This window comes from Fringilla coelebs, assembly GCF_963513975.1.
Source record: "Fringilla coelebs genome assembly, chromosome: 7".
In the NCBI taxonomy this organism is placed as follows: Eukaryota; Metazoa; Chordata; class Aves; order Passeriformes; family Fringillidae; genus Fringilla; species Fringilla coelebs.
Window position 1 is genome coordinate 18468083 of NC_140035.1, and position 16348 is coordinate 18484430.

General features: G+C 35.1%; 1 protein-coding gene across 1 annotated transcript in view; it reads right to left on the bottom strand.

Annotated features, from left to right (window-relative positions):
- Positions 1-16348, bottom strand: part of LOC311155929 (sodium channel protein type 1 subunit alpha-like) — a gene marked incomplete at both ends in the record, with an annotated part of 59721 nt that overhangs the window by 6459 nt on the left and 36914 nt on the right. Inside the window, 2 exon segments of the mRNA XM_084209420.1 lie at positions 4479-4760; positions 15622-15744. Coding sequence (XP_084065546.1) covers positions 4479-4760; positions 15622-15744 — 405 coding nt within the window.

Here is a 16348-nt window from a genome sequence, read left to right on the forward strand (position 1 = left end):
ATTTAACCAGTGATAGGAAATAAAGCTGAAGAACTGAGCTGTATTATTATTGTTTTGTTGTTGTTGTTATTAAAAAGGAAACTTGAAAAGAGTGTAGGGTGGAAAAACAGAAATATAACATATTGCTATCTTGTGGTTTCCACAATGAGGTTCATAAAACTCTAAGATACTAAAACCTTTGAAGAAATTAAGAAAGAGAGTCAAGATATCCCATTGAGTGAAAGCCTTATTTCTACTGTAGATGCATAGACCTGCTTGTATTTATCTGCAATGTGTTCTCTTTAAGAGAAATAAGGTGTCGTTTGTGTATTTCTGTATCCTGAAAGAAAATAACACAGAAAATGACCAAGAGATCAAATGATTAGTTTCCATTTTGCATATTACCATATAAAATATATTGTATATTCTCAGTGACACTAAATCAGGAGTAATTAATTGACTTCAAAGATTACAGCAGTATAACTGAAGTCAGCATCTGTTCCAAAGTTGGTTTTTTTTTCTGCCAAGGAGATTTCAATGACACACATTCAAATGCAGATTCAAATGTGGTTATAGAAAACAACAGAACAAAAATCCCCCATCTCCTTTACTATTGGTAAAAAATCATAGATTTTTTTTTCCCCTTGATAAACAATTTCTTATGAAGTTCTAAGTCATGCTGGAGTTTTACCACTCAATTTCTTTACCAGAAAAAATCACCGTGAAGATTCACATTCCCTTTTGGAGATACAATAGCATCTTACTTTGAAAATACTAACCTGTTGGAACTTTGAAAGTACCCTAAAGTTTAAGTCCTAGAATTCAGCTTCTGATTGTTTTACCATACCCTTCAAGAGATGTATTGTCTTACTGATATTAGTAACAGCAGTGTATAATATTGTGCTTTGTGGCTGGTGTGCCACATTTTATCCTGGTGAGCAGGATAAAAGCAGGCCTCTGGGAGATTTACTTACCAAGGAATCCAAATACTAGGTTCAAGTTAAAAGGCATAAGGCCATACAATTATCAGGGCAGATGCCACATCTCTTTGTGTACACCAGCCTCTTCCTCTTCACTCATTGATGCATGACAATTGTGAAGGGAATTTCTCCAGCAGATCTGTCTCTGCTTTGATGCTTCTCTTTAGGGACAGAGAAATACTCAAGCAACTTCATACCAAGAAATGAAAAAAGAAGCTTGAAGATCCACATAAAACAATATGATCTACACTATATTATAGCAGAAAAAAAAATCTTATAGAAGAAATGTGTACTTATATGACTGATGGCATGAATAATTATACTCCAACTTCAAATTATGTAAGAGTTCTGGAAAACAGTTTGGTCAACAAAGTCCATAAAACTTGGTTTTATCAATGACATGTATTGCTAGGCTGTATTTTTGGGCAGAAAGAATTATAACATTCCTATAATACGAAAGATTTTCCACACAAAAATGCTTCCCATGAAAAAAGAAAACCCAAGAAACGTCAACCAAAAATAAGGTACTGTTCTTTTCCTAGGCCCCTCATTCAAGAAAGTCATTCACCAGCACTGCCAAGTAAACTCAAGAAAGAGCTTGTTAGAGAGTTCCTTTTGCTTGAAGTCACTATCACACCTTTGCTTTTTTTGAACCCAGAATACTTCTTTCTGAAATTATCTCTCTGCTTTTGAGTGTTTCTGTGTGGAAGATCTATGTTTCTTTTCACTCTTAAAAAAAGAAGAGTTTTCTGTGATGAACACACCCATATACTGCCAGAGACATTAAAAAAAAAATTCAATTTTTCATTTATGTCTTCCCAGAATAATAAAACCCTCAGTGTCTTGGTTTGAAGTTCTTCTGGCTCATTTTCATTTCAATTTTTTGTCATAAAAATGGTTCTAACTTCCATTAGTATTCACTCCAATTTGTGATAGTAAGGTTATGGCTCTTGCAACCCAGAAAAGCTGAAGGGATTTACAGCATTCTTTGGCTGACTCAAAGGGCATGAGCCAGAGGGCAGAATGGAGAATGGAAATAATGAGGAATAAGAGGAAGCTTTCTCTATTTCTCTATTTGTTTTCTACCCTCCTGGCATGTATCAGTAATTCATGCGCTGATACTCTTCACAGAATTTGTTATTAGAAAAATGGCATTGACCTCCCTGGGGTTATTTTCTCAGGTCCAGCACTACTAAAAGTCTGCCTGAGGTTGTTGAGGTGCAGAACCAAATGAATTCAGTAGAAAGGCCATTAATGCTCACTTTAGGCAAACAGAAAGCATATCCACTTGCAACCATGGTTTTATAATCAGATTTTTCAGGCTCAGTATATAATTTTAGGCCAACTGCTAAACTTTCAATAGCTTTGTTTCTGACACAGTAATGTGTACCTCTAACTGAGTCATTCTTTAGCATTTAGTTTTCTTTCTGTTGCTGCAAGCTGTTTAGGAAGAGTAGGAATATCTAGGGCTATGACATAGCTATTCGAGTCTTATATTTGTTTTGACATGATGGCTTTGGAGGCCTGTTCCAGAGTTTGATCCAAAGTACTTTATATATCAAATAGAAAATCACCTTATCCTCTTTTTTTGATTGAGGAAGCAATGTAAGATTCTCAAACAGTTATGAATTGTGGCCTTGTTTTCTTGAAGGTGAAAAAACATAGATTCTCTACATTTTAATGCATTAACTGAAAATCAAGCTGATATTATTCTTTCTCAGTCCTGGGGCTCTTATAATTCCATAACTGCAAAATCACTCCTACTGGCTTACTTACCAAACCCTAAAAGATGCAGGGATGCCCTGTTTTTTCTGCTGTGTCAAACAAAAATGTCCTGATGATTTTACAAGCATTTTAGCAATACAGAAAAATTAGGTGCTGTTGTTGTGGACATTCTACTCACACAAAAAATCCTCCATTACATGAGGGTCTCATGCTCTTGCAAGATCTCTACATTGTAGATACTGCACAAACAGGCTTGTCCTCCATGAGAGCTAGGTCTCTCTGTGGCAGGTCTAGATGAATTTTTCCTTTGGAATTGTAGGAATGATTGGCAAATTTCCCCTAATTTGCCTCCCAAAAAATCCAATAATTTAAGAATCTAAGTCTTCACATAAGGAAATATTTGTGTCTTTTCAATAAATAGAAGATGAAATAATCTATGCATAGCCAGGACACTGAAATAGCAAGTAGCTGGGGAGTGGTGATTGCAGCCAGGAAGCCAGGAAAGAAATGAACCTGGAATAATGACTTGTGTCCCAGAGTAAAATAGGTTACTACTAGAAAGAGAGATGCAAACTACTTGGAAAGAGTTCTGTTGATGTCTTGTTTCTCCTGAACACCTGTAATGAAGCATTCTGACTCCCTGGGTGAGTAGACTTCATAAATAGGGCAAAGAAAGGAAGTACTTAAAGTCTTTAGTTACCAAAATCAAATTGTATTCAGTTCAGTATTTTATTTCTTTAATACTAGTGGTCCCTCTGCACTCTCTCCTGATGTGACAGTAAAGTAAGGAATCATAATGAAATTTAAATGTACACACTTATCAGTCACACAGGTTAAGATGCTGTATTAGCTGGGAGAGGCAGTTCACATTGCTCAGAACTACTGTTTTAGACCTTGTGCAGGACAATGTCCATACCACTGCATAAGGTTAAGGATTTGTCCTACTGAGATTTTTTATAAACAACATAAAATCTGGGAACTTATTTAAAAGCAATAAAAGTTAAACATAAGATACAGCAGATTTATATAGTAACCTCAAAAAAAAAAAAACAAACCAAAACAAAAACATAGAAGTTGCTGAAGGTACACAATATAGGTAGGTAAAAGTCCAGCATTTTCTTGATTAAAGCTGGGTGAAATTGGTAGCTGCTTCAAAATACACAGATAGACAGTATTGTGCCTTCAATTTTTGATATTGAAGGCATAATCTTCTAGTATCTCTCTGCATATATTTCTTCTTCCCTGAGATTTTGCTAAATAAAGTCTATGAGGTTCTTTTGCACAGAAGTATCAGGAAAATATTTCATAGATTATAGTATCAAGTGCTATTTTTCTTTTCTTATTTCTCTTCTGAATGAGAAATTGCTTTTTAGATTAGATCTGCCCTGGTGGCAGCCACAAACCTGAGATAAGAGTTATTACTTGGAATTCTTTGTGACTTAATCACACCAATGGAGTTTGGTGGGTTTTTTTCAGCAACTGGAAAACCTAAAATATTTAGATACCTGAATACCATTCCTAGGTAATTCTAGAAACTTTAAAAGTTAGAAAAGGCTAAAGGACTAAGGGAGCCATAAATAGGAAGTTGTATCATTAGATGTCCTAAAGATTCTTATTCATCATAGCAGACTCTACTTGCTGCTTATGAAGAAAAGAGTAATCAATTACCCATGTAGCAGAACTACTAAGTCACAGATAAAAACCATCAGGCAAATGTTTTGTCTCTTTGTTGCTAGAATTGCTTTTCACTACTGCTTATAAAAAGGAAGAGGTATATAAAGAGTGATCACTTACTACTTGAAGTAAAGAAAGATACCCAAATCCTACATTATCAAAGTTTACTTTCACGTTTTTCCATCGGGCACTTTGATTGTTTTTTATGAGTTCCTCGCACTGACTAAAATTGTTGATTTGGTCGACTTCAAACCTTTCATCAGTTGTGGTGTTAACACAGTAGTAGAACTTCCCAGCAAACAGATTTACTCCCATGATGCTGAAAATTAGCCAGAATATAAGACAAACGAGAAGCACGTTCATGATGGATGGAATTGCTCCTAAAAGGGCATTCACAACCACCTAGTACACAAATACAGGGGGAAAGAGAAAAGAGTGTAAGCATATTTACAGCAATACATTTTTGTATACTGTTTCACCATTCCTTAATAAATGCTTATTCAGAAACTATTACCATAAATTTTAAAGCAGTATATTAAAAATTGTAGCATTGCACCATTCCTTTAAATAATTAACATTAGTACATGTAATGAAAATAAGTGAGATAATGAAAATAATTAATAGAAAAACAAAAGAGAAGATTTGGCAGTAATAAGATGATGCCTGACACTGTTTCTAGACAAAAAAGAAAAATGTGCTAAATGAAAAATGTAAACATAATAAAATTCTAAAAATTAATGAAATTATAGCTTAAAAATGTTTAAAGCAAAATGGCAACTCATAGATTTGATCAACATAGTTTTGAAATTTAGGCTGGAAATGCAAATGCCATGAATCTAGAAACTAAGCTCTACATAAAGGAATTATGCGCGAATTAAAGACATAACTTTATTGCCTTATCGTTACATGCAAGATTATAACAAAGATTAATTTCTTTGTATACAAAAGCAAGACAGGTTTGCAATATGTGTCTACTTGAATCAACATAATTTATTTCAAGCTCCAGTCTTGTTGTTTCATGAATTAAGTTAGCAATACCCTTCATTTATCTAAAAAAGGATATATTTAGGACTTCTGATTTTGCATTTTGAATTACTTTTGGGGGGGGTTACCTTCTCAGATATTTGCAGGCAAGATGTCAATACATCTTATGTAGATAAAAGGTGCATTTATCTGATATATACAGAAATTAATCACATGTGTCTGTCAGACCTATCAAAACTTCTGTGATGAGCAATTATTTTTCCTTAAGTATCCAATTCCAGCTTCTCCTTTACAAGTAATATTTTATTCAAAAGTTTACATTTTTTCTTCTGTAAACTTTTGGGACCTGGTAAGAAGGTAAAATAAAATATGCAGTAGGGTTCTGACTTTCAGTAATCTAAGTCCTGCAGCGAGGCAGGAAAGGATTGGCGTGGGTATTGGAGTACATTAAGTTGTTTCAGTCCATCTCTCTTCCCTGCAATATAGATGCATTCTCCCCACTGCCAACATAGTTGTGAGCAAGCTCAGAACTGCTCAAACGTACTACCTGTACTCCACAGCCTCTAGAAGGCCTTTGGAAGAGGAATATTGTGGTTGTGTTATTTATCACTCAGCACCCTCCTCCCCTCTTCTTCCTAAGTGTTATGGCCAGCTGAGGTAGAAATTTTGTTTTCAGGGCATATTTTCTTTTCAGTTAGAACGGTCTCCTCCACTGCTGCACAGTAGAAATGGGACCTTTCTGTAGCAGAATAATCCTTATTTTCTAAAAACCCACAACTTTATTTTTTAAATTACGCACTTTTTTATTTTTTTTTTTAATATTGCTTGTATTTTTGGTGATGAAAAGATCCCAGTAATAAATCTGTTGCTATTTAGCTTCATGGAATTGAGAACAACATAAAAATTGGAAATGGAATTTGAAATTCTGAAATTTGTTCCATGTCTGACCTGATCTATGACACTGCATTATGCTATTGCTGCTTTGAAATTCTAGGCCAGCTAGTGTTTGTCTTTTTTTTTCCCCCACTCATAAAAATGTTCCAGATGTGTTACACTGATTGAATTCCTCTGCTTAGTCTTGATGAAAAACCTGAAAATAAAGATGTCAAGAAAGAAAGATGGGGATTTAGTTCTGCAACTCAAATGAATTAAGGTTACCTCTGCTCACACATAGAATGGTTTTGCAAAAATTGAATGCCTGTAGCAGTTACCTTTATAACAACCCTGACATCCATTGAACCACAGCACAGATCCAGAACAGGCAGCAGAATAATAACAGCAACAATAACTGTTACAACAATTATGAATTGATAATAGTTGTAGAAAAAAGGATTTCTACAAAATGCATCAGTGCGTCTTGCACTTAATCTTTAGAGATGAACGGGTAATGCAGTCTCACCACTGAGACTATGGAAAGATCAGCCACATCCTCTTGGATAAAAAGAGAACAGCTTCCAGCAACTGTTCCAACAATGCTTCCAACAACTTAATTCATAGAGGTCACTGAAAACCCATCAAATGGTAATAATTTTTGGTCACTACTGACCTGGCCTGGATGCGAACTGGTGACCTAGAGATGAAAGGCTCTGTATCCTATTACCAACCCCTTGAGCTATCCAGTCCCCCTGGAAGGTTTTTTAAGAAAAGAAGAAAAGAAAATTAAAACTTTTAGAAGTTGTTTTCTGTTTGCATTTTTTTTTTCTGTTTGATTTTTCCTCCTCAACAGTGTTGAGCCTATACCCCTATCATATTTATATATTTATAATGTAAAACTGTATTGCTACACGTTGGTCAGATGCTCAGCTGACTGTAAAGTCCTCCTTAGCAAGAGGTCTTTAATTTCTTCAACACATATAGTTGGAGGTAATTGCCTTAACAGTGTTTTTCTGTTTTACTTTTTTTTACTTTTCTTTTACCTTTTTTTTTTTTTTTTTTACTTTTTTGTGTGTGTTTTTTGTATTTGCTTTGGGAATTAGCTGAGATATGTCAGTATAACCAGGAAATTACCTTAATATATATCCAAGATTGCACCCATACATAGACAGACAACACACATAAGTTACAGCAAATGGACAGAAGAAAGGGAGAACCAATTGAAAAATAAACTGAATGCAGAAAAGGGGGCAATTAACATTTCTTAATGAGTTAATGTAGCAAATGAAAATTGCAATTTTCGTCTTGCTGGAAAGAGTCTTTGGAAGGTTAAAAGTATGTTGGCAACTACTGCTCTTATTTTTGCTTGTTCTTTAAATCTAGATCAGATATACATGATTCAAAATGTATTTTTTATTTTAAAAGGGGCTATTTCTCCTGGGCCTATTTTCTGTTATTTCTTAATACAGGATATAATGCCAGTAAATTGGAAAAAGACGTTTGCACAGCTGTTTCTTTGGTTTTATAAATTACCTACGCATTTCCTCAAGGCTGGGATGTTGCTGGTCAGGCTGACTCCAGTGAGCAAAGCTGCAAAAGCCCAAGTTGATTCTGCTTGTTCACCTTCCTATAGCTTCAGGTAGGTGGAACAGCAATAAGAACAAGTGAGAAGCAACACCTGACACCCTAAAAAGACAAAGGAACTCTAGACTATTTTACATTTCAGTCAACATTCATCCAGGGGAAAAAAAATCATTGTGGGAAACCATGTCTCCTCTAGAAGAAAGCAGTATTTAATATATATAGAAACAATTTTTCATGCTTAAATTTATGTAACATTTATCTTCCAATATCAGATTTATATGTAAGAGATTTACTGCAATACTAATTGTATGTCCTATCTTCTGGCCAGTATGACTTTCTGTCAAGGCAAATTAGTAATCCAGATGTTTTTCATGGCTGCTGTTTGTATCTTCTTTTGAAATAATCTCCAAAGAAAACAGTAAAAACTGGACAAAAAAATCAGTTTTGGTGTCAGAACCATTCATTTGTGCAGAATGAGGATTGTACAAAACACCAGCTTATCCCTGCTGTATGAATAGAATATAAGGAAGCTTTACTAGATTGACCCCTGCTGTGGGAGACATAGCCGAACACATAGTGAGATATAAATGTATTTTAGTTGCCAGGGGAAAGTATTTTCCATGGGTCCTGACACCTCAGCTGCCACAGACTTTGCAGGAATTCCTACATTGGAGCTGAGTAATGGATATATCAGAGCCTCCTGAAATCTGTAAACAAACAAGGAAAATCTTTAGTAGAACTTATCCACTTTTCCCATAACTTTTGCAGATTCTGTGAAGAAGTTCCTAATTCTCTTCCTGGTACAAATGAGGAGGCAGTTACCATCTTTGGGATGGAAAGGGAGATTACAGGACTGTGTGTGGAACATTATTTCTACTCAAAATTAAGAAGTACTTTCTTTGCCTCCACTCAGAAGGCATCAACTTTGTAATTTTATGCTTAAATAGGAAAAGTTCCCAAGGAGCTGCCATAGAGAACATTTGCAGAGAGAGATGGAGAAGTGAGCAAGTAGACATTGGTCTGGATTCTTGGTGCAGCACATAGGTAAGACTGCTGGAATGGCAGGAGGTACACCATGAGTGGACAGGGATGGAGGCACAGGTGACAATGGGATCTGCATTTACCACGTGCTCATAGTGAAGGACCTGGAGGACAGCACACAAGGAAGTCAAGGAGACTCTGAAACCATGCTGACTGGACCAAGTGGGTATCAAGTAACAGACAAGTGTATTCTCTCAAACTGTGGAAGAGTTGAGGCAAGGGAAGAAAGGACATAGTAACTGTATGTAAACGTACAACAACTATCCCAGGCAGGGGATCAAAAGAGCATCTGAGGTGGACCATGAAGAAACCCACTCCTTAACCAAAAAGATTAACTATCTGATGCTGTAATAATGGCTTTCTGTTCTCCCTAGTACTGTAAAACTGATGATGGAAACTGCCTTTTTCTGAAATTAGAGGAGCCTCTTCTACAAGTCATAACACAGCAGAGAGTCGGTGGGATTGGAAGAAACGCTTATGGGGCTCAATTTAGGAGCAACTACATCAGCTGAAAATGTTTATCACAAAAGCAATGGAGGTAGTGGACCTGAGGGCCAGCAGACAGAATAAAAACATGGCCCAATGCTGAGGATAAAGAGTGACCCTCAGCAGAGGCTCTGGATTTCTGCCACAGTTGCATAGTGTGAAGTTTGGAGGTGCCCATGAAGGAAGATAACTGGCAATGCAGTACAGGAAAAATATTCCCACATAAGATACCCTGTCTCATCTGAGTGCATACATGGAGTTGGATTGAAGATGGCTGTTGGGAGGGAAAGGTTAAAACTGGAAGATTTGGTGAGGAGGAATAGTTTCTCTCAAAGTGAACTTGCAGCTGAGAATGCTAAGCATGTCAGTGTGGGAAAACTCCATTTATTATGCCTAGTGTTGTTTATCCTCTGCCTGTTTTGAGAAGCAGAATTGCTGTGTAGACATAATACACTCTCACAGACATGCTTGAGCCTCCTCTGGGAGACAGAGAGCTTGTAAAAGCACAGCCTTGTGATAAGCTGTGCATGCACAAAGCCCTTTCATACACTGGGGCAGGCTGCAGGTCCTGCTGTCCCCATGAGGATGAAGTAACCCTAAGGGAGCTTGTGTCCCTCTGTGTCTCTGTCTGCCTCCCAGCTCTGCTGGCAAGGTAATGAAATAAATTTACTCTTTGCATTTGAGCTGTGTTTTGCTGGTTGCCCTGGTTACCTGTGGATTAACACAATGGCTATCTAAGGATAAAAGTTATTTATAGTGAAAGGATAAAGTATACGTACTTTGCCACAGCACTATTGGAGATGGTAATTTTATTCACAGATAATAATGAAAATTTATCCCATTTTATCAATGTTTATATCAGGTGATAAACATTTGTGATATTGCAGTCCAGCAGATTAGGACAGAGCGGGAAAGGAAGAAAGAGAGAAGGAATTGAGAGATTCATTGCAATAATTCTTTTACCTCAAAACTAGAAATTTTGTCATTGAGTAGCTTGGAGTGGTACCCTGGGAAGAAGCATGCTGCATGTGCTTGGTGATCAGCTATGAACTGGCTGTAGAGGCAACAGTAAATGAAAGTTAGGTATATCTGTGAGAGAAACTGCAACTTACTTGACATGATCCAAAGAATGGTTACAGAGGAACTAGGAGACCTAAAAATGTAGAATAATCTAAGTAATTAAAACTTTCTCATTTTCAATTAATTACTCCTATTTTGTCTCAATGTATTTTTTGCAAGAAGCTGATTTTCATAAGTTTGTCTCACAAATGGAAATCAGAGTGGTACACCGTGCACCACGTAGATAAGAATGTATGATCTCTAATCCACTAACTACATGCTATTGCTCCAGTATTTACCTGACTGCAAAAAAAAAAGAAAAAAAAAAAAAGAAAAAAAATCCCAACCCCAAACAAAAACCCCCACGAAAATGAAAATCAAACACCTCCATCCCCCAAATGAAAAAATTTAAACAGCAAACCTCCCTAAAACCCCTTCTATCAAGTACGAATTTCCCTTAACCCACCTTAAAACTGTTGTTGCCATTTTTGCACATCTGAGAAGAGTCTGGCTTGTAAAAATCTGGCAGTAAAAAACCCAACTTCTTGCCCTCCTTGTTGCATTAATGAAATGTTATCAACTTTTATGTGCCCTGTAACATTTTCAATTAAAATGCAAACTATATTATGTATCCCATTCTAATTTTTTAAAATTTTGATCCTAACAGTAAGGGTTTTCTGTAAGATAAAACAAATACCAAACTGGAAAAAACCTGTATAATTTTTAACTATATAAAGTAACTCTTCAAAAGTTCTCTTCTTATTGTAAAAATAGTCTAAAAAATAGTCTAAAAAATACTGTTTCCTGTATGATTTATGAACATCTATATAGACAGACTTCAAAGTTTATAAATTTTTTAATTGCCTTTCAGGAGACACAATACATCTAATAGATTTTCCTCAAAACTCAAAGTTAATGAATAAGATCACAGTCCTCAAAAAGTGCATGATGTTTAGATCAAAAAAATATATTCCTCTATTTTTAAGAGAAATTTGCAGAAAATATTCACTCACTTCCTTGAGAGGGAATACATAATTCTCAAGTGTGAGATGAGATGCTAAACTTACACTGACCATGGTTGCTACTGATGCATCATTTACACTGCAGCTATAAAAGCCCTGCATTAGTGACACCCTCCTGCAGTTTGTGCTTGCAGGGCTTGTTGCTCTAACAAGTGGATTTTGCTAACTATTCTAGTGAATGCAAAATTTTTATATCACTGACATGTCTCCTGCAGGACATTTTTAAACCCCAAGAAAGATAATATTCTTACTGGCATTTTGTAAAAAAATTATGAAAACTAGTGTCCAAGAAAGGCCAAAGAAGACTGAATTCTGATTCCAAGAAGGGATTTTATATGTTATATATTGTGTGTGCACACTTGGAGTTATTTACTTAATGTAAGATATAGGGTGTTTTAAATTTCACAAAAAACTTAAACTGCATTTATACAAATCTCTGCAGTTGTGACCATTCAGATCACAGTATTTTGGTGTGTGCTTAATGTATTAAGAGTAATATTAAAAAATTTCTGCAGGTTATTTTGAGTATATTTGGTATAAATTGAGTAACATGGTAAATCATAGATCTTTCCAAAACAATATGAAATCCAGATTCAAAATTTTAAAGAAAGCCAATTTTTATCTCAGTTAAAAAACAACTAAAAATCTTAAAATATCTAAAAAAACCCCCCATTTTCTTATTTTCATATTTTTTTCTTTAACAATGAAATTTCAAAAAGTTATTTCCAAAGATTTAAAGCAATTGAGAAGCAGTGGAGGATGAATATATAGAATCTACTTTTACTGGTACTGGGATTTGCCGATGAAGTGGTCTCTCCTCCTAAGCCTTAATCTACAATGGAGTGATTAGTCAGACTGTACTCATTAAGGGTAGAAAAGGGGGAAATACTGTACCCACAATAGAGGTAAGGGGAGGAACCAGTGGTCCACCCCATCCAAGCTGAAACGTATCCTATATGAAATAGAAATATATAGCCCGTTGTTAGTTGTGAATCTGTAATGACAGACACTTGATGCTATGTTTTATAACTCAATTATATGAGAAATGTTTCTTTCAGACTAATGAAGTTTTGAGAACTCTTGAAAAAGCCTCATTGCCGCTTTCCTGGTAAGGGAATCTAAGGAATAGCCATTGAATTTTAGAGGGGATTTAAGACATCTAATACTCTAATTTAGATTTAAAAAGTTATGAAATTGGACTGGAAATTTGAAATACAGTAAATGTTTAAAGCCATCAGCCAGAAATATGCATAAGGCATGCAAAACTGAAAATGCAAGTGGATTTCAGATTGTTTGCTGCCTTCTACTATTTCTCTAATAATCAAGCACGGCATGACATGCTTTATTTTGTGAAGTTAGACACAAATGCATGCTTTATTGTCACTTAATTCTCTAACTCAGCAAAGCAAATGTACTCCATATTCTACATTTTCAAGTAGCATACCAATTCAGAACTAGCGCAAAAGCATCGTACTGCGAGTACTAAAAAGCTAAACAAAAAGCAATGGGTATATTCAAATCTCAGTTCTGCTTAATACATACACTAATTGAGATGAGAATATAAACCCTAAGACAGAAATTTAAATTAAATTAAAGCAATCCTTTACTTTGCCTTCCAGCATCTGGGTGGAGTTGGTTTTGAGATTCAGTATAGAAAGTATTAAAATTTCTCAAAATGCAGTATACTAGCAGATATTCTAAATGCCTTTAAGATGGCAAAATTCACTTCTGGGCTTAAGGCAAGCACAAGCTATGGATCGCCTGCACCCTGTTTTGGTGCAAGTGATTCATATGTCTTACACTCACATTGGAAAGAGAATTATGAAACAGCATCATTATAAAATTATTTACAACTAAAGAGTATAGCTGAAGAATTCTAAGAATGTAACTTAAAATCTGAAGTGTGTTTCATATTTAGGCATAACAGAATAGTCATTAGTATGTACTGACTGTGTAAAATGCTGCACTCTTCCAATTCACCAGAAGGAAAAACTTATTTAAGAGAAACATTGATTGAATTAAAGTAGTTGAGTACTTGGCAAATTGTTTTACAAAATGATGCAGAGCTTCTTATATCCACAGCCTCTTGTGGAATACTTCAGATATTTTACATTTTTAGTGCAAAATTTGCACAGTTTTGAGCATGGGTAAACACTAAAATTTAAATACATGCCGAATAAAAATTCTGTTTTATCACAGCTCAGTGTAGGTATGAGCAATATAAGAAAGCCAAGAGGGCTGCTTTATCTTTACTTTCTGCAGACAGAAAAAAGATTCTCTTTTTATGAATTCTTATGAAATGAACTCGGTTTCTGAGAAGATTTCAATTTGACTGTAGTCTTATGAGCTGGTCAATTATTTATCATTTGAATATTTTTACTGTTCGTGAGTCATTCATAAAGTAATGCCAACAACTGTCAGTGAGCTGTTTTGAATAGTTGCCAAGTGCTTTGGAAAAAAACCCACTATTTCAGAAGTGCAAGTAGTAACTATAAGGCCTCTATCTATTTGGCCAGTCAAATCTGCTAAGTGACTGGAATCAGGCACATCATTGACTGTCATTAATATTGGAGGATAGAGCTGAAGCCTATTTCCTTCTCCAAGCTTCTCTGTGATTCCTAACCAGTAAATTGCTCATGGATTATTCATGTTGTGTAGCTGAAATTCTATCATATGATTGGGCTCCTGGCAGAGTTTCATAGTTATTCAGCAAGCAGTAAGGGAAAGCAGTAAATAGAATTCAAGTAATAGGTACCTTAACAACAGCTTCTTTATGCATGAATATCCTAAATCTTGTAAGTGGAAAATTTACTAAAGCAATCATGTAAAGATACAGAAAAAGTGAATAAAACATTTGGCGATCAATTTTAACATCTCTTTAGAAATGGTCTTTTCTTCCAATATCATTTTAATAGCTGCATTTTTTTTTTCCTCCCTGCATATTATCTGTACTGGTCTCCCAGTCCTCCTGCAGCTGACCAGAACATCATTAAAAACATAAAGCTGACAGCAGTTTCCCAACATTTCTCTGCACAAAACCACATACATTTATCTGAATGTTCATGAACAGTATGTACAAAGAAAGACAAAGAGAAAATGGCTTAATCAAATAGTTGCATATTCTGTGGTACTTGACCAGCTCTTACCCTGCTGAATATCACTTCATGAGTTTCATATAAGGAGAAAACTGTTAAAAGTCAATTTGCTGCATGAAGCTGAAGTTTATTAATTCAGTAATCATTGGTTAGCAATGTATTTTCTGCTGCATTCTGAAGTGAAGATAGGTTGTCTGCTGAATACAATTTCAGGAAAAGAATTTGAAGCCTTAGTTTGACTTCATTAATCTTAGATTTTTTTCTAAAGATTTTGCATTGTTTCCTCTTATGTTTCCATGATGAAGGAAAAAGCATTCACTTAAAGCATATTTCATTGACATGCATATAGAGTTAGTTTGTATTCAGTGGCTTTAAGGAACAGAAGGTATAAACAAATGAAAAAATAAGTCAAAATGCCTTCTTGAGTGAGATGAATAGTAAGCAGGGCCTCTAAATTACTCAGAGTAGCAACAAATAACTTTATATACATTGTATTGAATATTGAATAGAGATTATTTGAAATAAAAGAAGCATTTACCTTACAAAAATAATAACTTCATAGAGGAATCAAATAACTTGATTTGCTTTTTAAGTCAGCCAAACTCAGAAAGAGATTTAAACCACTAGTGGATATGAATGTATCTGTAGTATCATCTAATGAATTTCAATGGGGTTAGATTAAAGGGGGTTTATAAAATATAAATATGAAAAATGAAGAAGATCAATTTCCAGGAGAAAATATCTTTGTTAACTAATGCTAAATTAGATTCCTGTATAAATATTTTGATATATTTATCAGTAAAGAAATCAATAAAAGTGTGTTACATTTTATTTATTATTAGCACTCTGCTAAGAGAGTTCATAGTTGGCAATTTCAAAGACTCACATGAAAAACTCCTGAGATTGGCTAGAAAGTAAAGTAACCTTAATAAATATAAGTTCTATGTGATAACCGCATATGGATTTAGGTGGATGGATGAAGCTTTTTGCTTATCTGTTAGTAAAAGAGATGCAATAAACGATAGTGCAGCCTTTCTGCATGGACTTGTCATTCCTTGTTGTGCATGCATGTATTCTTTATATGCATGCATACTTCCAGACACTTTCACGTTGTCTTACCCTCATGCCTTCAAATCGTGACAAAGCTCTTAGAGGTCTCAAAGCTCTTAGTGTCCTAAGGGACTTAATGGCACCAAGTTCAGAGTAACCCAATGCATTTGCTGTTAAGCTAACCAAAGAGACCTATATGAAAACAGGAAAGTAAAAATTATTACATGGTACATTCTGCTTTACATACCATAGATGTGAGTTATACACTTCGTTAGAAGAGTCTAATTTTGGATCACTTTCTTCAGGAATAGGGAGTCTTTCAAGTTAAGAAAAAAGAAGAAGAAGAAGAAAGAAGCAATATGAAAGGTGAATAGGTAAACAAACAAACTAAAATATCATAAGATAACTAATATCTGGATACAACAGTATTTCTGAATTTCATCCTTTGCTACTGATCTGAGGACATTTAGAACCACAAAACCTGAATTATATTAATCTCTCATTTTTACCAATTTAGGTATTGATCTTATTTTTTCTTTGTTTTACAGTACTGTTGGGATCAGTAATTGTGGTTGATAATGTCATTTGATTGCTCACAACTGAAAGGGAAGGGATTGACATTTATGTTGAGCTACACGTGGGTCACAGAATAACATTGCTCCTCTGAAAATGGGTAAAAAGGATTATTTTTGTTATAGGCAGTTATATTGACTAATCCGTTTGCCTGCCTGCTGAAATTATGAGCTTTAGAAGCTGACATTAACTTGGACCATGCTGTTTCTAAGACCTTAGAAGA